We start from the raw sequence: 22,430 nt of genomic DNA, 5'->3' as shown, positions 1-22,430 counted from the left end.
ATGCTACTATTTCCCTTATTACTAATGTTTCACGCATAAAAATTTACTGCCATGGTTACTTATTCAGTGTTCTATAAAACAGATATTTATTGAAAACTTCCTCTGGGCCAGGCACTGTACAAAAGGCTCTGGGGAGATCAGAGTGAATACATAGGTCCTCCTCTCAAAAAGCTTACAGCCTAGGAAGTGAGAAAGACAAGTGAATACACAACTTTAACATAGTCTGGTAAAATGCACCAGATGTTACTGGTAAAAAGCACCCTCACAGGAGCGTAAAGGAGGCACTTAATAGGATGTTTAGACATGGCAGAAAGGCTCATGAAAGAGACTAAAGGACATGTTAAGGGTTATACTGATAAGGATGGCAAGACAGGAAATGGAGAGCAATTCTGGCGAGAGAAGAGCATATATGAATTCGGTGCAAAGGTCTAATTCTTAGAGCACAATCTGCAAGCTGTTCACTGTAGCTGGAATATGGTGTATGTATGTATGTATGTGTAAAAAGAGGCTGTAAAAGTAAGAAGCTAGACTACAGATATCTTTGCTTGCCATACTAAACAGGACTTTAGCTTTCAGACTAAAGGAAAAAAAAAACGGAAGAATTTTAAGCAAGGGAGTGGCATGGTCAAGTTTGAGAAACTTAACTCTGGCTACACAGTGGTGAATGTTTTGAAGGAGCACACAGCTATTTGGTCAGCAAAAAAAGTAAATTTTTACCCACTTTCTGCATGTAAAGGAAGGATTACAGGAAATTTAGAAAATATTTTCAAATATGTGAATAAGACATTTTTTCGACCATATCCACTCAAGGAAAAAACTCAGAGTGACAGTGCTGGGGCACAGAAACGTGGTCCTTTTGTCATATACAGGCTATCAATAAGAGACCCATGAATTTTCTGATACAATGGTGTGTACCTCTTTTGACACTGAAATCACAATCAACTGCTTATCCTTAGATAAAATTCAGAGAGCTATATACTTGATTTCTAAAGGAATAAAATGACTAACACCTCTAACAAAATTTAAATACCATATCCCCAAAGCCATAAGGTATATTGCGATCTACAAACGCATACAAAAAATAAGCTGCAGTAAGAGGCACTTTCAACACCTTGACTTTCGCCAGTCTTTGGCCTTCTGAAAGCTGCTGCCATACCCGGCTGTCGCACTCGATAAAGGCAAGTTGGAGACTGGGGCGTCAGCCTCAATACCCTAACCATCCTCTTTTATTTTCACCAGTGTTATCGTCACTACTGTAAGCATCACTAATACGGTCGTTGCTGCTGCGGACTTGTTTTCTGACCTTTTGTTGATGTTGTAGTCGCTGACACTGGCAAAGACTTTTATTTCTATATCAAGGATGTCATTGCAGGGAAGAGTCATAAACTCGCCCAGAGCCGAAAGGTTGGCCTGGAGCGGGGCCGGGGTCTGGAACAGCAAAGGAACCGGGTGAGGGAGCGAGGGAGCATCAGAGCTCTGGTGGCACGCTCTCGGACGCCAGCCGCTCCTCCCGGGGACCCCGAGCATAAGTCCGACGACCCCACCTCTGGGTGGCTGAGGCATTTCAAGGCCGCTTCAGGACCAGAAAGGATAAGAGGAATCATTTACGACAGAAACCCTCACAACCCTGGCCAACTCACCATGATAAGGAGCGGCACAGCTCCCGCCGGAAGACGGCCTAGGAGCTGGTTTTTCCCTAGAGCGGAAGGGGGTTGGGCATCAGAGGCCGATTGGCTGCGAGCGACGCGGGGGCGGAAGTGCGTACACCGGCCTCAGGGTCCCACTCCCCCTTCCCGGCTGCCCCTGCGTTCTATAGAGGCGAAGGTGGCGGCTAGAGCGACTCTTCAGCTCCCTGCCGAGTTGTGGGTGCAGAGGTACGCGCTGAGGTCTTTGTCAAGAAGCAATTAGGGTTTCTTTGTAATGTTAGAAAAGTTTCATTGAGTCCTGAAGCGCTTTTACCTATGTTGTGTTATTTAATTTTTGCAATACCTTACGAAATAGATTACTTTCCCATTTTTCAAGTGAGGAACCAGGATTAAGAAACTTGCCCAGAGACATACATCTAGTTTGCTGTAGTAGCTGAATTTGAACTCAGGCCGACTAATGACGGACTACTGTGTTGTGCTTCCTAAAATACTACTTCAATTCTATAAGATTAATTTTATTTTATAAAAGGAAAATAAAACACATCGAAATGTAATTCATTGGACAGAAATTGAATATGTAGTACGTGTGTATCAGGTACTGATTTCATGAAAATTATATTCTAGTAAGAAGAGACAAAACAAGTAGGAGAAGGAAATTTTTAAAATATATCGGTAAGTAGTGCCATTTAGAAAATAGGAAAAAAAAAAAGAAAATAGGGTAATGGTATAGAGAGTAACTGGGTCACCAATTTAGAGAGGTAGCCAGAGAAAGCTTCTCTAAGAAGATTAAATTTGACTTCCAAATGGCAAGTATTTCTGTGAAGTTTTTTCTAGGCAGAATAAGTAATGCAAATACATAAGTAAAACAAGCAAGGGTGTTTTAAGATCAGAAAGAATGTCTGAAAGTATGTCTGGAGAGTTGTGCCTGAGGGGAAGAAACAAAGAGAAGATCTAAGTGATAAACAGGGGCCAGATCAAGTCGGAATTTCTAATTAGGGGTAAAGAGCTTGGTTTTTTTTTTTTTTTCTGAGACCGGAAGCCAGTGGATGGTTTTAACAACGGAGTGACCTTCTACATTTTGGCTGTGGTATGGAGAATGAACTGTAGATGGAAGATAATAGCTAACATTTATTAAGCACTTATGTGGTAAGCACTATTACTAAGAACTTAATGTATCATCTCATTTACTCCTCATAACAGCCCTTTGATACAGGTACTGTTGTTAGCCTCTACTTGGAAAGTTGTGTGCCAAGGTAACACACCTAGTCAAAGGTGGACCTGGAATTCTGTACACCATAGTTTTAAAGCCTTACCAACTACTCAGTACTTGCTACTTCTGGACAGGATTAGAATCAAGAAGGCAAGTTAGAACATTATTGCTTCATTTACCCTGAGCAAATCATTCTCAATTCTTTTTTTTTTTTTAATATTTACTTATTTGGGTGTGCCAGGTCTTAGTTGCAGCAGGTGGGCTCCTTAGTTGTGGCATGCGAACTCTTAGTTGTGGCTTGCATGTGGGATCTAGTTCCCTGACCTGGGATCCAGCCCGGGCGCCCTGCATTGGGAGTGCAGAGTCTTAACCACCGTGCCACCAGGGAAGTCCCCATTCTTGATTCTTGAAGTTTCTTTACAGTCTTTTTTTTTTTTTTTTTTTTTTGCGGTACGCGGGCCTCTCACTGTTGTGGCCTCTCCCGTTGCAGAGCACAGGCTCCGGACGCGCAGGCTCAGCAGCCATGGCTCACGGGCCCAGCCGCTCCGCGGCACGTGGGATCTTCCCGGACCAGGGCACGAACCCGTGTCCCCTGCATCGGCAGGCGGACTCTCAACCACTGCGGCACCAAGGAAGCCCCAGTCTTTTTTATTTTAACAAAACTGGAATCAAACAGTACATATTATTTATAGTCTGCCTACTTCACGTAAGGATGTATTGTGACATTTTTCCCGTGTCTTAATTTTCTAGAATATAGTTTTAGTGACCTTAGAGAATACAATCATAGGCATGTGCCTTAATATCAATATATTTAACTAATTCCTTATTGATGAGTATAACAGGGTTTAGAGGTAGCAAAAATAAATCTCTCAAGTTATTTTAAGAAGAAGAAAAAAATCTAATACAGGGAATTGAGTAATTGATATAAAATCATAGGAAACAACTAGACAGAAGATCAACAATGAAACAGAAGAATTGAACAACACTATATACCTATTAGACCTACATATGTCTAGAATACACCATCCAACAACAGCATAATACACATTCTTCTCTGGTGTATATGGAGCATTCCCAGGACGGAACATTTGTTAGGCCATAAAATAATTTTCAATAAATTTAAAGGGATTAAAATCATAGAAAGTATGTTCTCCAAATATACTGGAATGAAATTAGAAATCCATAACAGAAGGAAATTTGGGATGCTCCCATCTGGTGGAAATTTTAAAAACTTAGTCAATGGATCAAAGAAGAAATCACAAGAGAACTTAGAAAATACGTTGAGATGAATGAAAATTAAAACTCAACATACCAAAACTTATTGGATACAGCAAAAGCAGTTCTTAGAGGGAAATGTATAGCTGTAAATGCGTGTATTAAAAAAAGAAGGATCTCAAATCAATAACCTAACCTTCTATCTTAAGAAACTAGAAAAAGAAGAGCAAACTAAACTTCAAGCAAAAAGAAGGAAATAAAAGGACTTACCTGGTGGTCCAGTGGTTAAGACTCTGCACTTCCACTGCAGGAGGCACGGGTTTGATCCCTGCTCAGGGAGCTAAGGTCCCATGTGCTGTGTGATGCGGCCAAAAAATTAAAATAAAAAGAAGGAAATAAAGCTTGGAGAGGAAATAAATGAAATAGAGAATAGAAAAACAATAGAGAGGGAATTCCCTGGCAGTCCAGTGGTTACAGTGGTTAGGACTCTGTGCTTTCACTGCAGGGACCCAGGGAACTAAGATTCTGCAAGCTGCACGGCCAAAACATTAATTAATTAATTAATTTTAAAAAAGAGAAAACAAAACCAAAAATTGATTCTTTGCAATTTTCAACAAAATTGACAAAGCTTTACCTAGACCAAGAAAAAAAAGATTCAAATTACTAAAATTGGGACTTCCCTGGTGGTCCAGTGGGTAAGACTCTGCATTCCCAATGCAGGGAGCCTGGGTTTGATCCCTGGTTGGGGAACTAGATCCCGCATGCATGCCACAACTAAGACCCAGTGCAGCCAAAATAAATTAATTAATTAAAGTTTAAAAAATAATAATTAAAAAAATTACTAAAATCAAGAAAGAAAGGGGGGACATTACTATTGATCTAACAGAAATAAGGATTATAGGGAGTATTATAAACAGTTATATACCAACAAATTAGATAACCTAAATGAAATGGACTAATTTCTATAAAGACACAAACTACTGAAAACGACTCAAGAAGAAATAGAAAATCTGATTAGACATAACAAGCAATTGAACTTATAAGTAAAAAAAAAATTCCACAAAAAGCCCAGGCAAAGATGGCTTCATCGATGAAGTCTACCAAACATTTAAAGAAGAATTAGCACCAATCATTGACAAACTGTTCCCCCAAAATAGAAGAGAAAGGAACACTTCTCTTCTCATTCTATGAAGCCAGAATTACCCTGATACCAAAACTAAACAAAAACATCACAAGAAAACTACAGACCAACATCCCATATGAACGTAGACACAAAAACACCTCAACAGAATAATAGCAAAATGAATCCACCAAAATATAGAAAGACTCATACACCATGAATGAGTGAATGGGAATTCACAGGAATGAAAAGCAGGTTCAACATATGAGAATTAAGAATGCAATACACCATATTAATAAAGGGCGAACGCCACACAATCATCTCAATAGATGCAGAAAAACATTTGACAAATCTAACACCCCTACCAGAAAAAACAACAAACTAGGAATAGAACCACAGACATAGGTTCTTATGTTGAATAATTAGACCTTTTAGTTTGGAGTGTATTCTATAATTAGGCTTACATCTTTGTATGAAGTTATTAGACGTTTTATTTTGTTTTGAATATATTTTTGCCATTAACCTGCTTACTCTTTCTTCTTGCTTTTGCTACTGTTTGTCTGTATTACGAAGTCTTGTTTCATGTGTTTTGTTTATATTTTATTGTTTTATCTATTTTTAATGTATAAGGGAGTGTTCCATAGGAAACAGATGGAAGTATAAACCTGATAAGTCTTCAGTACAAGCCAGCCCTAAGCCCTAACAATTGGAAGTCCCATTGGATTGGTGATCAGTTGTTGAAAAAGTGATTGATCAAACTTTGCCTTAAGTATCCTGCAGAACCTTCATGAGAACACTGTCCTGTCAGTTTGTCAAAAAAAGATCACTTTGATTAGTCCATATTCTGGGATTAGTGATCTGTAGAGTTTGTGACTGTTGATTGTACAGACTCTTCCTAGTCATCCTGCTTGGCTGGAGAATCTGTGACACTAACAAAATACACGTTGTCGATCAACCACCTTGGCCTCCCTTTCTTGCAAATTACCTATGTCAAAGTCTCCACCTCCTCCTAGAAGAACTTCTGCCCCTTATATAAAACTACTTATAATCCAAAGTCTTGCATTTTCATTGGTAAATTAGAAAAAAATCAACATAGAATAACAATTACGAGAACTTTTGACATAAAATCAATTTTTTAAACTGAGAAGACAGAACACCAGTGAACAGTCAGCTTTGTTAATTGGTATGCTGAGGCTTCAAAAGAAAATTCTAATTCCAAGACCGTCTCTCTGAAAGATTTTGCAACCTTCTGAAACCTACCCTCCTGGCATTTTTCTCTTTCTCTTCAGCTGTCCCTGACCTTCTAAGTGACATACCTTTTCTTCAGGGTTTTCTCAGGAAAATCAAAATCACATTGTAAACTTACTAGACCAGAAGTCAGATTTATAGAAGTTAAATGAAAACTCTTAATCTAGAGCCAAAACCCAGGAGTTTAGGAAAATCTTTTTCCTAAACTTCAGGGAGACAGGCAAAAAAAATTGCTACAGAACTCAGGATTTTGTTAGATACTTAATGTCCTGGACTACAGATCTGTACCAAATAATTCGTTTGTTCCTCAGAAAGGGTAAAATGTTTTATGTCAGCAGAGTAGAAAAGATTTAAATAACTCCACTGTGTAATAAAAGTTAAAAAATAAAAGTAGAAAATATACCATTTAATTTCAGCATCTTTTAAAGGAAGATTGACCAAAGATTCAAAATTGTAAACTAAATAAAAATGAAAGGGAATTCCCTGGCAGTCCAGTGGTTAGGACTCCACGCTACAACTACAGGGGGCCTGGGTTCATCCCTGGTTGGGAAACTAAGATCCCACAAGCCGTGCGGTTTGCGGCAAAAATGATGATGATGATGATGATGATGATGTTTGGAAGTTTCCTGAGGTCTTATTTTTTTTTAGTTCCCTAAGGATTGAACCCAGGCCCTCGGCAGTGAGAGCGCAGAGTTCTAACCACTGAACCACCAGGGAATTCCTCTCCAAACATTATTTGAAAAGATTTTGAAACAATGAGGAAGTTGCAGAAAAGTTTTAACTACAGTGCAAATAACTTTGTTTTCCTTGAAATGTTAAGTTGTGGACCTGCTGCCCCATCACCCCCAAACATGTTAGTGTGTATTCCCTGCAAACAGGGACGTACTTCTATGTAACCACAGTAACAGCCATCAAAATCAGAAAATTAACAATGACACATTACTGTCATCTAACCCTTAGACTCCGTTCAAGTTTTGTCAGTTATTCCAATAAGGTATTTTATAGCAGAAGGAACCAGTTCTAAATCACAAGTTGCATTTAGTTGTCATTCTATTTTGTCTCCTTCAGTCTGGAACAGTTCTTCAGTTTTTCACTTGACTTTCACGAATTTGCCAGTTACTTTGAAGATTCCAGTTATTTTGTAGAATGCTCCTGGAATAGATTCAGGTTGTGAATCTTTGACAGGAATATCACGGTAGTACTGCATTTTTCTCATTGACCCTATTATGTGAAATTTGGCCCAGTAATAACTTTCATCACTAGATTAAGGTGGTATCTGTCAAGTTTTTCCACTGTAAAAACTGTACTTTGAAACTATGTGAATGTATTCATACTTAATCACACTTTCAATTTATTCTTGTGTTTATGTATATGTTCACATTGGCTCATGGTTTCTTATTTTACCTCATGGGTTATAATCCATTACTATAATTACTTTAGATGCTCAAAATTGTCCAGTGGGAGCCCCTCTAATCAATAATTCATCCTCATCCTTCTTTAAGCACTTTCTTCTTTTCTGGCACAAGATATTCTGGGTTATCCTGTATTTTCTCTGCCCTAACCCTGGAGTTGGCCATTTCACCAAGGAGCCCAGGTTCCTTTAGTGGATATTATGCACCAAATGTTTGTGTCCCCTTAAAATTTGTATATTGAAACCGTACCACCACAACATGATGGTATTTGGACATGGGGTCCTTGGGAGATAATTAAGATTAGATGAGGTCATGAGGGTGGGACCCTCAAGATAGGATTAGTGTCCTCATAAGAAGAGACACCAGAGAGCCTGCTGTCTCTCTGTCACTGAGGACACAGCCATTTACAAGCCAGTGAGAGCTCTCACCAGAAACAAAATTGGTCGGCACCTTGATCTTGGATTTCCTACCCTCCAGAACTGTGAAAATAAATATCTGTCATTTAAGTCTTGCAGTCTATGATATTTTTGTTATGGCAGCTCAAGCAGACTAAGATTTTGATACCAAGAAGGGGGATGCTGCTTTTAAAAAACACCTAAAAATGTGGCAGCTTGAACAGACTAAGACAGTAGAGAATTTAGAAGACAGGAGTGGTATGTGTGCTCATTGCTTTTGGGGTGTTAACTACTCCAAGGCCTTCTCAGTGCAAAGAACTGGGGAATATGTGTACACAAATATATTTACATCTACATTTCTTCATCTGTTTTTATATATCTTAAATCATGAATTCATACTCTTAAATCCAATTCCAGCCCAACCCCACAGGTTTCATTTTTTTTGTATTCATAACTCCATTCTCTGACAGAAACATGGCTCCACTATGGTTAATATATTGACTTGTCTGATTAAGTCTCCTGCATGTAAGCAGTTTGTCATCTTTGCTGACACCTTTCCCCAATACACACCTCTCTATTCTTGAGAACTTATTCCTCATTCTAGGTTTCCCCAACGCATATGAATAACTTCCTTACTCTGTCCCCAATACCCCATACTAAGCTGCCCATTATTGTAGACACCCTCCTCACCCCACTTGGTCTATGACACCCCACTTTGGGCCACCATGTTTCCCTCCTCCCCACTGCAAAACCTGCCCTGAACAACTGTGCGGAAAAGAAGCTAGCACAGCTGGGCTGAGATTGCTATCTTTTGAAAGGCCAGATTCCAAGTTTGGTTGGCATCTGGGAACTTGGATTTGGGGGAGGGTTTCCACCATTCCCTGAGAGTGGTTCACTGTGCCTAACACAGTTAGGCCTAACATCTTCACCCATGTTGTCATAACTTGATGCTGGAGGAATTAAGTGCATCCTGTGTAATTCCACTGGGAGAGGACTCTTGGAAGCTGGTGCTTGGTTTCCTCTGGACTTTGCCCCATACTCTTGTTCCCTTTGCTGGGTGAGATTATAATATGCATCCTCATTAGTCTACCTTACAATAATACTATACAACTTTATGTACAATATAATAACCTTATTTCAACATAATTCCATTCACTGCCCTCTCCTACCCTTTGTGCTATCTTTATCATCTACTTCTACATATATTATAAATACCACACTGTAAATTTTTTTAAAACAACAAATAGATATTCAGAGAAATTAAGAAAACATTATCTTTTATATTTACTGATATATATATCATTTGCAAAGTTCTTAATTCCTTCCTGGCGATACAGATTCCTATGGAGGATTACTTTCTGTCAGCCTAAAGAATTTCTTAAAGCATTTCCTATAATGTCAGTCTGCTAACAACAAATTCTCTTAGGTTTTGTACACCTGGAATAGCTTTTATTTTGTCTTACTATTTTGAACATTCTAAGTAGACGCAGAATTTTAGGTTAACTTTTGTTAATTTTTGCACTTTATTTTTTTTTAATTGATGTACAGTTGATTTCCAATGTTGTATTAGTTTCAGGTATACAGCAAAGTGATTCTCATATATATATATATATAAAAGTTTCTAGATTCTTTTCCATTTTAAGTTATTACAAGATATTGAATATAGTTCCCTGTGCTACACAGTAGGGACTTATCTGTTTTTTATATAGTAGTGTATGATTTTTGCACTTTAAGAATGTCATTCCATCATTTCCTGGATTCCATTGTTTCTGATGAAGTTAGCCACCACTTTTACTGTTTATTCAAGTGTAATGTCATTTCCCCTCTCTGGCTGCTTTTGAGATTTTTTTGATTTGGTTTGGTTTTGTGCATGTGTGTGTGTTTTGCAATACTATGCACCCAGATGTGATCTTTGTTGCATTTATTCTGCTTGGAATTCACTGAACTTCTTGGACCTGTAAGTTGATGTTTTCCAACAATTTTGAGAAAATTTCAGGCATTACTGCTTCAAATATTTCTCTTGCCCCATTCTTTTCCTTTCCTCTCCTCTGGACCTCAAAAGTACCTTACATTAGACTGATACTGTCCCACAGGTCTCAAATCTCTGCTGTTTCTTTTTTTCTCTGTGCTTCAGTTTGATAATTGTACTGGCTGTCTTCCACTTTTCTTTCCTCTGCTTGTGCAGTTTACTGTTAAGCCCATCCAGTGAACATTTAAATTTAGACACTATATGTTTCATTTCAGATTCTAATTTTTAATCACCAGACTTTCCATTTGGTTTTCAGTTTCTATTTCTCTGCCAAGAATCCCAATCTATTGATCCACCATTTTTTCCCCTGTAAATTTTTAAATGTATTTTAAAGCTGTTAAAAAATAATTTTGTTAACTCCAACATAGGGTCATCTGTGTATCTGCTTCTATATATTTTCTGTTGATTACGGATCATATAATTTTTCTTTGTATGCTTAAGGTTTATTTTGTACTGGACTTTGTGAATGACATGTTGTAAAGACTCTGGATTTTGTTTTCTTCCAAACAATGTTTTATTCTGGCTAGCTGTTAACTTACTAATGTATAACCTTGATGCTGTGAAAGCCTGATTTTAAGCTTTGTTTCAGTGAGTTTCTTCCCATTTTGCCCAGAGTCCTAAAGTACATCCCTTAGTTTTGGGATGTTGTCCTTCCTCCTAAGCCACGGCCCGTTTTGGGTTTCAATGGGAAACCAGAAGTGTTTACTAAACCCCTCTTATTCGCTCTGTATTCGTCCAGCCATTGTTACCACTACTCAGTTCCTTGGACTTCAAGTATTGCTTTCTGCTGGGTTCCTTTGAATATCACACTGCACAGGTACAATTTTGGAATCCACCAAGCATTTGAAAAGAATTTGCAAGCAGATTTGGGGGATTAGATCTCTGAAGCTCTCTCCTTTTCAAAATTTCCCTCCTAATTTCAAGCTGTCCTAGAAGCCCCAAATGACTCCTCAGCCCAGCAAGACTGTCACATTCTGCTTGAATTCTATTTCCAAGCACACTGCACAAGCTGGAAATTGCCCTCATGGTAAAAAGCTAGTTAATGTGGATCTCTTCTAGTATATGATTTTGTGCTGTTTTTGCCTGTTTTTGATTGCTTTCTAGAGTCTTCTAATCACAGTTTTTTGTACTTTGTTCAGACTTTACATTTTTATTGGCAAGAGAGTCAGTCCAATAAAAGCTATTCGTTCAATACCAGACTGCAACCTCTGAAATCTCAAAAAATTTCAAATAAAAAAATTAAAAGCAAAATAAAGTTTATAATTTATTTCCAATCCATTAGGATAAAAACCCACTTATGCAGCTGAACCTTTTAATTCATTTCTTCTGAAGAAAGGTACAAAAGACCAGAGTAAAACTGAGACAGGCATTTAAAGGAAAAACCCTCTGACTCAGAGTCCAAAAACAAACTGTAAATGGTTCATTCTACCAAAAGAATTAGTTTTTGTACAAAATATAATGAATTTTACACTATACACAAAGACTGCTGTATATTTAATTAAATTAGAATTCTAGTATCTGATTTTCCTCCAATTCTTCCCAAGCACAAAGTATATATGCAAGTCGGAAATCTAATAACCTCAATTGGCAGACTGTCTTAGAATAAGCTTTTACCCTTAAGATATCTGGAAAGACAGTATTGATTCTTTCCCTTGGCTCAAAGTCCAGTACATCAGTAAGTTTTAATTTAGTTTACGAAACTCTGCCATATTTACATGAACAACACACTAACGTTTAATGTTTAAACATTACCTTTTACGAAATAACATGACACAGAGCTCAGTGCAAAATCTACAAGGTCACAATCTAAGCCTAATACTAATTCGGGAAACCTCAGCAACTTCTATCTTTATTGAAAAAGACCAAACCAATCCCTTACACATCCTACTATATAATTATTCTATGTTTATGGCCCTTCCATGAGAGAAACACAGCTTAAAATAAAACTTGGTCATAGTTAAGTCAAAGAAAATAGTTCTGTAGCACTAAGCTCAATTTTAGACCTCATCAGGAAATTAAAGTAACTTCCATACACGGATGGATATTCATACAGTAATATAATTCTGAATCAATGTTTATAACAATATTAATTTGACTTTTATATAACATTTGAAGTCTTTGTTACCTAAAACCTTTCCCAATAAAAAGTGAGCTACATTCAATTATTGCAGATAATTTTATGATAATTTTAAAGGAGTTTATATTTTAAAAGTTGAGTTTAAAGCGCACAGACTTTTAATACGATTGACCAGTTATCCAAGTATCAATAATGTTAATCTTTTTCTAAATGAAAAGAAAAAATGAAATTTTATGAGCTTTATTGAAAATGTTTTAATTTGGGATGTTCCTAATTCTTGTCATCTTGTATATTTCATCATCTGTCATTATCAATATTTTATATTGGATGGTTTCGTGTTTGAGACCTTAGAAAGATACCACTCATGACCTAAAAATATGTATGGTTCTGGCTTAAAAAATTTTTTTTCTATTTATCTCAACCCTCATTTTTATTATCCAGGGAGTTCTATGGTTAGAAGAAACACGATTTAAGTTATGGTTACAGATAGCACATGATCTTAAGAAATCATCTTCTATATTTAGATAAATCTTTAAGATGAGAAAGAGTAAAGTGAAGAAGAATGTATGTCTTCATTATAAAATTCTTATCTAGTGGGGGCAAGTTTTTAACTTTAATATATTCTCTCTAAACCAAAGGTATTTTTCCTAAATGAAAAATATTTGTTACTACTATAAAATTATTATTTCCACCCATGACATTTTACATAAAAGCACCAAAGAAAATTTCTATAAACAAACTTTTAACCAGTAAACTAAGGGCAAATATCTATTTGCCTTTATTACAATATTTAAAAGGCCATGATATGAGTCTCTACTTCCTACAATGACGTTTTTATAATAAAAACCCAGGCATACTTATACAAACAAGAAACAGAATTACTGTACATTTTTGGGGAACAAAAGGCAGCTTAACAGACTAAAACTTTTTAGTTAACAAAGTGAGCACAAGAAACCTATAAAATGTATGCAATGTATAAAAATTCAGTAATTTTTTTTAAAGTTTCACTGGAGGGATTAATAATTATTAAGAATAAAACATGGTAAATCCACTGGCTTGTAATTATCCTATAAACAGTAAGAAAGTAATAAGCAATAAATTAGAAATGTCTTAGCTCCTAGTACTTCCCTTCTCTTGCACAGAAACCACTTTTACAGCAGTTAAAATTGGCTTTCTTAAATATTAGAATTCTAACAGAAAATAAATTCCATTAGGAATAAGTTAACAGTCTACAATAGATTTCTGACAAATATATTAGAAAAAAAAATACATCAGGTCACAGGAGGACTGATCTACATGTTGTATGACAGAGTGTCTGAAAACGTCAAAATTTCTCCTTCTCCATTTCACTAGATTTGTTTTGTTGCTATCATATTACTTTCTAAATTGTTTGGTAGAAAGGTAATAGAAAAATAAAAAGTGAAAAGGATACATTGTTTAATGTCTGTAGATTTATGAAGAAGAAAAAAACCTTCAAAATACTTTTTTCCTACTACTGTTACATAGGAAAAAGTTTCATTTGGCACACAATTTGTAAAAAGAAAAAAAAAAGAAACAGAGTGTTTGGCATTCCAATCACCCACAGTGTAGTAAAGACAACAGTAGGAAAGGAAAATAGGAAAAATTACTATTTTAAGAAAAGATGTCAGAAGACAAACAACCAAAGGCTCTTGTGTCTTCTACCATTCACTGTCTCTAGAATACTTTCATCTGCAACATAATATACAAATTATTATTTACATTATGATTATATTGGTAAAGAAGACCAGAATCAGTTTTTGTTCTGCTCTAACTTACAGTGCCCATCGGGATATCTGTGACCATCAAGGCAAGAAGGCCTTAAACAAAATATTCCATTTGCATTGTATACTTTATTTAAATTTATTTTACGGTTCATCTTCTGGGGTGCACAAATAATTGTAAGACTCTGAAAAGTCCTGTAAACTTAGGCTGAGTTTCTGTAGCAGATAACTATTCATAGAAGATGGTAGGTTTCTCTCTTGGAAAGTAAAACGTTCTGCAGGTTTAAACAGTAGTATCTCCAAAATCCTTGTTCCAACGTATGTACGCTTCTAAGGTTTGAGGACTCACGCTGCGTTTTATCTTTTTTAAGGATTCGGTGAAGTCAGATAATCGAATATTTCTCATCTAGATTAAAAAAAACACACATGACGATAGATGAACACATATGCAATAGTTAACCCAATGATGGATAAAAGTAATGATGCTGTTTATTAATGTTAAAATATATAGAGATGTATTCTTAGAAAATCATGCCAATCATCTTATTTTATATATTATTCTTTATTAGGCAAGTTTGCTATATAAGAAATCCTACCAAAATGCTATACCAATATACTTTCATTTCACGTTTTAGCTCCTAGGTATTAACATTTTAAATCGCAATATTTTTCCATTATAAAAACAAAACATACTCATTACAGAAAATTTGACAAAATACAGACAATCAGAAAAAAGAATCACAATTCCACCGTTCAGATATACAACAACTATTGGCTTATCTCCTTCCAGTTTTTTTTCTGCGTATAGTTCCACGGAATTTTGCACTCTCAAGTCTCACTCACCACAAACACACTCTAGCTAAATTCATGCCAGGTTTATCAGAAAGGAAAGAGGAGTTTACAAGATGTACACAGGACTTTGAAGGAAATATTGCTCTTTAACTACAAGAGCAGTTAAAGAGCTCTTGGAGGAGGCTTATGTCTGAAATTTTCTAATATTAGTATTGCTTATAATACATTTTTATGTCAATTTGGTCTTATATTCTGAGATTTTTAATTGGCTTCAAGAAAGTAAAATAAAACAATACTGAGTTAATAAATACCTAATTTTTACCTAAGGATTTTCAAAAGGCAAAATGGAGTTTGGCACAAGATGACCGGTATTAAAAATTATCACTTATGTATTATCACATGTATATTTTGCTCCCAAATGAGAAGTTAAAGAAGAACTGGAGACAAAACTTCAACAACTGATATTTATCTATATTATTCTTTTTATTACTCTTATAAAACCCAATCTAACTACTTCACATCCTCTCTAATATCAACATAGCATAGATTAAGAAAATCAACTACATTTGTAACTTGTAGCCTAATGTGAAAAATTTGTCAAAATGGAAAAGGATATATTGTTACCATAATCACTGCATGACCCCTATTTGCTCCTTATTTAACTGTAAAACACACACTGGCTCTTCCTAAAGCCCAAAATTTAGAAGAATGATGAATGTAATGTGAGTATTATCTATGATACTCCTGAATATCTGTTATTAAGATTAAGGTTTCAAAAGCTTTTGATGAAATTCTAATTTATGTTCATAGTTCGGTGTGTGTGTGTGTGTGTGTGTGTGTGTGTGTGTGTGTGTGTGTGTGTGTGTGTGTGTGTGTGTGTGTGTGTGTGTGTGTATTTCACTGTGGAAAACAATATGGAGGTTTCTCAGAAAACTAAAACTAGAACTACCATATGACCCAGCAATTCCACACCTGGGTATATATCTGAAAAAAACAAAAACACTAATTTGATAAGATACATGCACCCCAATGTTCATAGCAGCCTTATTTACAATTGCCAAGATATAGAAGCAACCTAAGTGTCCATCAACAGATGAATGGATAAAGATATGGTGTGTGTGCGTGTGTGTGTGTGTGTATAATATATATATATGCACACATATATTATACACACAATGGAATACTACTCAGCCATAAAAAAGTACAAAATTTTGCCATTTGCAGCAACATGTATGGACTTGGAGGATATCATGCTAAGTGAACTAAATGAGACAGAGAAAGACAAATACTGTATGATATTACTTACATGTGGAATTCAAAAAATACAACAAACTAGTTAATATAACAAAAAAGAAGCAGACCCAGATATAGAGAACAAACTAGTGGTTACCAGCAGGGAGAGGGCGAGAGGGGCAATGTAGGCATGGGGGAGTGGGAGGTACAAACTATCGGGTGTAAGATAGGCTCAAGGATGTATTGTACAACATGGGGTATATAGCCAATATTTTGTAATAACTGTGAATGGAAAGTAACCTTTAAAAGTTATATAGAAAATATGATATTTTAAAGTTACTAAGAGACTAATGTATATTAACAGGAAAAATCAACTGGTAGCTAGTTCAGTAAAGAGGGAAAAATAAATAGCAAAGAAGTCTTATCAAAACAAAATAATAAAAGAACTAATAAAGTTGAACTGGATACAAACTGTGTGCTTTATAAACAAAGTACATTATACTCTGAATTTATAACCAATGATTTTCAGCACTACCTTTTAAAAACACAGAATTCCAACACAATTATTTGAGTTTCTATTCTCATAAACTATAAAAGGCAAATTAGGTATATCTCATCTAAATTTCTGCATATAGACCAGCACCTGATAACACAATTATTAAAATTGTACCGAAGAATGGCTGAAAAAAATTCTAGTATACAATTTTAAAACCAAACTACTTGTGTTTTTCTGTCATCTCATAAATAAGAAAATAGAATGGATTTCCTTGATCTCTATAATAAATTGCCATTATTTAGTATTTATGTATTTTAAAATTATTTAATGGATACCTATGCAGTATTCACTATTGCCAGACTTTTCTAAGTTCTTTAAAAATATTAACTCATAAGCCAGGACTAATGGCTAAAAGCTATTATCAAATTATTAATACTAAAATCATTAGGTTAAAAATAAACTTAAACTGAATGAAAGCATACAGTAGAACCAAAAACTATAACACTGTAACCTGACTACACATAATTAGTGGAATGGTCACAAAAAGTATGACAGAAATGTTATTTTTTGTAATTCATTCAGTAGTTTTAATTTTAGTATATGGTCTGTCCAAGGGACAAAGACAGAGGCCTAAAATGTCACACAATGGGCCTTTCCTCAACTTTAGGGGGCCATAGTACATATATGAAATATCAAGTTTACCTGTCCTGAGTCCAAGGTAGGGAGAGTGGTGTGTGGAAAAGAAATAATTCATGCACAATGCTTACTTTCTGGGTAGAAAAGTACTATTAGGTTATGCTATAACTATAAGAACATTTTAAAAAATCATATATTGATGGGATACTGTAAATAAATTATAACCTTAAGACAGTACTAATACATTTTTAAAAATTAGAAAAATGTGGAATCAAAATTATGAATCAGATAAAAGGGACCTGAAACTTATACTTTAAACATGAATTTTTAAGGTAATAGTAGCTAAACACCAAAGTATATGACATGTGGAATTCTCTGTTCCTAAGCTTCATTCATGTCAAACACACTCCAGGTAAACTAGACTGCTGAAATGGAAAAAGGTGGTTGCAAGAAGTCTGAAGGCTTTCTTAGTAATGTAGTTGGTTAAGCACCATGCACAAGATGCCTGAAGACAACCTCAAATTTACTTGGAAGCCTGAAGAAAAAAGACTGCCAAAATGTACTCATACTCAAGTACATTTATTCTCTATGTTAAGAGTTCACTTGGACAGGACTCTCTGCAATGTAATGTGCAGATCCCCTAGCCAGCCACCAGCCTCTAGCCCATGCCTCTGGGGTTTTTTATTGTTTTTTTTTGTTTGTTTTGTTTTCAGTTCACATTTGGACTCCACTGGAGTTCTATTCTCTCTCTGTTCCAAGAATGAAGTCTCTTTGGTTAGTAATGTTTCGGTGCTATCTGAGCTCTGAGAGATAAGTTACATAATTCAAATCTGATTTAAACTGGCTGGTTACATAGTTATGATCATTCTACATATCCAATTCTATATTTTGCTGGCAATTTTTTTCAGAAGAAATGCTTCAGCATCTCATAAGGGGACCTCCCATATTTTTTAAATGTAATGAATTACATTACAATGGAAACTGTATTGCTTTTATAAGGAAGACATAAACATTACTGAAAAACTAACAAAATACAACATCAAGGGATTAACCTGTTACAAGCTATATTCATAATGTATAAAATCCTCAAGTTGCCTATAATTTTGTTCTGTTTAGTATTTATGTAATATGATTTGACAGAAAATGACTTAATGATTATGTATATTTATTGTGTATTACCAAAGGACACCATAAGAGACTAGTTGGACAGTCCTCCATATTTTGAAATGAAGCAAAATTAACTTTTTCTAGTTTCTAATCAGATAAACTAGAAAAATCCAGACAAAAGATATGTTTTACAATCTAGAGGACCAGAACGAAAAAAAGATAATTGTAAAATAGTATACCTCACTGGCAGACATATTCTTCACTTGTTCTGGTTTCAGTTCTGTAAAATATAAAAGTCACTTACAAAAAAAAGACTTCCAAGTTTAAACTAATGAAGTACAATAATCTAAAAGTATATGTTCAATATAAATCATTATATTAAAAGAGACATACATTAATATTAAGAGCACATACAATTTATAAATGCTTAGAATAATATTCCTTCTTAGGAAGGCATTCAATTTCTTTATATATTGCTCAAGAACAACAGATTCTACAAATTTCATAGTAAACTTAAAATAATACAACTTGTTCTTTATAAAAGGCATTCGTTGTTTTAAGCCAACAACTTTGTTTCAGAATAACAGCTAAAATATTCTAAAAAATACACGATTTATACATTAGCTACTGATTCTGAGTCCAGTATCTGAACAAGATTTCATGCCTCCTGCAGAAAGAAAGCTTGACTAAAATGCTTTACCCAGAGTTTCAAACTATATTCTCAAGATTACATTTATTATTCTCTAAAGCAGCAGTTCTTAATCAGTACCCTGTTTCACTGTTAGAGATATGTTCTAGAAGCTGAATGTTCCATGTTCAATTTTACCACCATAGCCAGTAATCTGAGTGCATACCTGAGAGCATCACCCATCCACTGCCCATGCTGCCTGTGGAAGAGTAGCTGAGAACATCTAGTCTAAAGTGATTATCACAGTGAGTTTAATCTAACATAACCTAAAAGTGATAGATGTGGTATTTCAGAGTCAACAAATTACCTTGAATCAAAACAGAGCAATGAATGATATACTTTGCTGCAATTTTTCAAAGATAACATATAATGATAAAAGTTAAAACTTCTATTTATATGTTTCCTTACACACATTAATTTCAAGTCATACTAGAATACTGAAATGAAAAGAACCAAAAAATAGATAAGAAAATCTTCCCTTTATTATTCTTTTCCACTTGCTTTAATAAGTTCTCATTTTCTTGAGTTTTCTGCTGCTAACCTACTATCAAGAAGCGAAACCTGCTGTCCAGAACAGGGCTCATGGTCCACTCATCCACGGACTGTCTTTGTATTGTCTGTGAGCTAAGAATGGTTTCACAGCTTTTTGTTGTTGTTGAAAAAAAAAAAAAAAAAAAGAGGAGGATGAGCAGGAGGAGGAGGAGGAGTCAGAAGAAGAGTGAGAAGAAGCAGATGCAACAGAGCATATGTGGCCCATGAGTCTAAAACTATTTTCAGAAACGTTTGTTGACCCTAAGTCTAGAAACTTTGTATCAAGTTTTAATCAAGTTTTCCACTGATATAGTTTTACTGCTTTCTTACTAATAAAAAATACCTCTCAATAGGGACTTCTTAAACTTCTGAAGTGGTCTAATAAACAGTTGTAAATGTTTCAAGCTTTTGTATTCCTACCTCGGATAGGACCCAGTGCTGCATCTTTTGCCAAAGCTGTTAGATCACTTCCTGAGTATCCATCGGTCATTCTGAGAATGAGAAAGAAGAAAGAGCAACTTATTTTCACCTTTGCAGATTTAAATCTCCACAGAATAAGAGAGTAAAACCTAGCTTGCCTTTGTTATCAAGCAGACAGCTATGTGATTTGATTTGAAGGGCAGAGGAAGGCCTACTTGCTAAAAACAAACAGCCGACTGGTTCCTTACAATGCCTCGAATTTTCATTATTAGAACCATTCCTTTAGATTAAAGTATACTATATCTCCAGGAGGCTCCATTAAATTGTAAATTTGTGCCCTGGAAAGGTAACATCTATAAGCCATTGCTGGCCAACTGACACATAACCACAATTACTTCTCTATAAGTTAATGAGTCTTTATCTTCACAAAGAGAACTGCCTTGATGAAATGAGGGCCAATCAAGGAAGATTTCTTTAAATGTAGGACAGACAGGGTGAAGGAAGGGTCTGGGATAGAAGACATTGGCAAAAGGAGGCACACCTGAATGGGATGCCACAGTGGAGATCCTGGGCAGCCAAGACACTATCAAAGGGAACTAAGAACTAGGGAGGCAAAGAGGAAGAGGGAAATAAAACAAGGAAAAAAAGCATTTACTTATCATGTACTATGTTAAATAACTGCACAAACATTATTAGCAAAATATTTTATTGGAATTCAAAGAAGGATCTCAGTATTTCCAAGTACTGAATTTGTTATTTTTTCATAGGTATCTGGGAACTCAGAGTTTTTACCAACATAACTAGCTATTCACATTCTTGTTGAACATTTTAAATTACTTTATGAGATTTTTTTCAATGACTAAAATTCATGAGTGTATCTCCTATATTCAGTTTCTACTTAATACACCACTCATAAAAAAAAGCTGAAGAAGTCAAAGTTTAAAAAAATTATGTGGGGCTTCCCTGGTGGCGCAGTGGTTGAGAGTCTGCCTGCCAATGCAGGGGACACGGGTTCGTGCCCCGGTCCAGGAAGATCCCACATGCCGGAGCGGCTGGGCCCGTGAACCATGGCCGCTGAGCCTGCGCTCCGCAACGGGAGAGGCCACAGCAGTGAGAGGCCCGCGTACCAAAAAAAAAAGAAAAAAAATTATGTGTAAGCAAAATAAGTTTAAGTGAAAATATGTGTTGGTGTAGGCAGATATGAGATGTTTTACATTTTAAAAATTACTTCAGGGCTTCCCCGGTGGCGCAGTGGTTAAGAACCTGCCTGCCAATGCAGGGAACACAGGTTCGAGGGCTGGTCCAGGAAGATCCCACATGCCACGGGGCAACTAAGCCTGTGAGCCTCAACTACTGAGCCTGCGCTCTAGAGCCCATGAGCCACAACTACTGAGCCCGTGTACCACAACTACTGAAGCCCGCGTGCCTAGAGCCCGTGCTCTGCAACAAGAGAAGCCACCGCAATGAGAAGCCCACACACCACAACGAAGAGTAGCCCCCGCTCACCAAAACTAGAGAAAGCCCACATGCAGCAACGAAGACCCAACACAGCCAAAAATAAATAAAATAAATTTATTAAAAATTACTTTAATACCACTTATAAGTTTTAATAAATTTATAAAAAGAATATATACTACCATCATTAGCTGTTTAGGTCATGTCTTCTAGAGGATCTAGAAACTAAAATTTAGACACCATATATATAAGAAAATGAGATGAGAGAAGGTAAAGGAAGTAGAGAATGAAACAATAAGAAGTTTTCTGATAGATAAATTACTCATTTCATACATGAGCTTACTTTAAAGAAAACAAAAAGAATTCTTAAAAAAAAACAACTGCAAGATAGACTAAATCAAATTACTCACCTAGCAAGTTGTGCTAGTTCTTTTTGGGTCAATGGGCTTCCTTGTTTACATAATAGATTTTTTAATAAAAGCAGTCGTGTCTGAAAAGAAATTTTAAAGAATTATCAGTCCTAAGAATTGGCTTAATAAAATATCCAGGATTTAGGAACTGAATGATCTTATACAAACCACTCTACCTCTTAGAGCCTCACACATATCTCTGTTAAAATAACAATTTTTTGAGAGTTCCTGAAAGAGTTAAAAACAATCCAAATAAAACACTAAGAAAGTAGCTGCTGTTACTACCAAGGATGCTAAGGGTCTGAGCTAGACACCACAATTTAAAAAAAAAAGTTTTATAGAGATATGAATTCATGTAACATGGAATCTCACCCTTTTGAAGTGTATAATTCAATGACTTTTAGTAAGTTTAGAATTGTGCAACCATTCACAATAATCCAATTTTAGAACATTTCTATCACCCCAAAAAGTTCACTTGTGCCTGTTTGCAGTTAATCCCGACTTCCACCCACATCACTATCTACTTTGTTTCCAGAAGTGAGCCTTTTCTAGACATTTCATAAAAATG

General features: G+C 35.7%; 2 protein-coding genes across 4 annotated transcripts in view; both read right to left on the bottom strand.

Annotated features, from left to right (window-relative positions):
• Nucleotides 1–1,654, bottom strand: part of SLC30A6 (solute carrier family 30 member 6) — a 37,619-nt gene extending 35,965 nt beyond the window's left edge. The window contains exon 1 of one of the 2 annotated variants that reach the window (XM_082852069.1): nt 1,641–1,654. In XM_082852069.1, coding sequence (XP_082708195.1) covers nt 1,641–1,643 — 3 coding nt within the window. In that variant the 5' untranslated portion in view covers nt 1,644–1,654. Of the gene's footprint in view, nt 1–1,303; nt 1,380–1,640 lie in introns of those variants that run through there. The other variant, XM_082852070.1, reaches the window with a different exon arrangement.
• Nucleotides 1,655–13,167: 11,513 nt separating this feature from the next.
• The window catches only part of SPAST (spastin), a 61,063-nt gene continuing 51,800 nt past the window's right edge, over nt 13,168–22,430 (bottom strand). For both annotated transcript variants that reach the window (XM_082852063.1, XM_082852064.1), the window contains exons 14-17: nt 21,863–21,942; nt 19,998–20,068; nt 18,598–18,638; nt 13,168–14,500 (exon numbers count right to left, since the gene is read on the bottom strand). In XM_082852063.1, the coding sequence (XP_082708189.1) occupies nt 14,378–14,500; nt 18,598–18,638; nt 19,998–20,068; nt 21,863–21,942 (315 nt within the window). In that variant the 3' untranslated portion in view covers nt 13,168–14,377. The remainder of the gene's footprint in view (nt 14,501–18,597; nt 18,639–19,997; nt 20,069–21,862; nt 21,943–22,430) is intronic.

This window comes from Leucopleurus acutus (assembly GCF_964270905.1).
Source record: "Leucopleurus acutus genome assembly, chromosome: 12".
Classification (NCBI taxonomy): Eukaryota; Metazoa; Chordata; class Mammalia; order Artiodactyla; family Delphinidae; genus Leucopleurus; species Leucopleurus acutus.
This window is presented reverse-complemented; position numbering and strand designations above follow the sequence as displayed.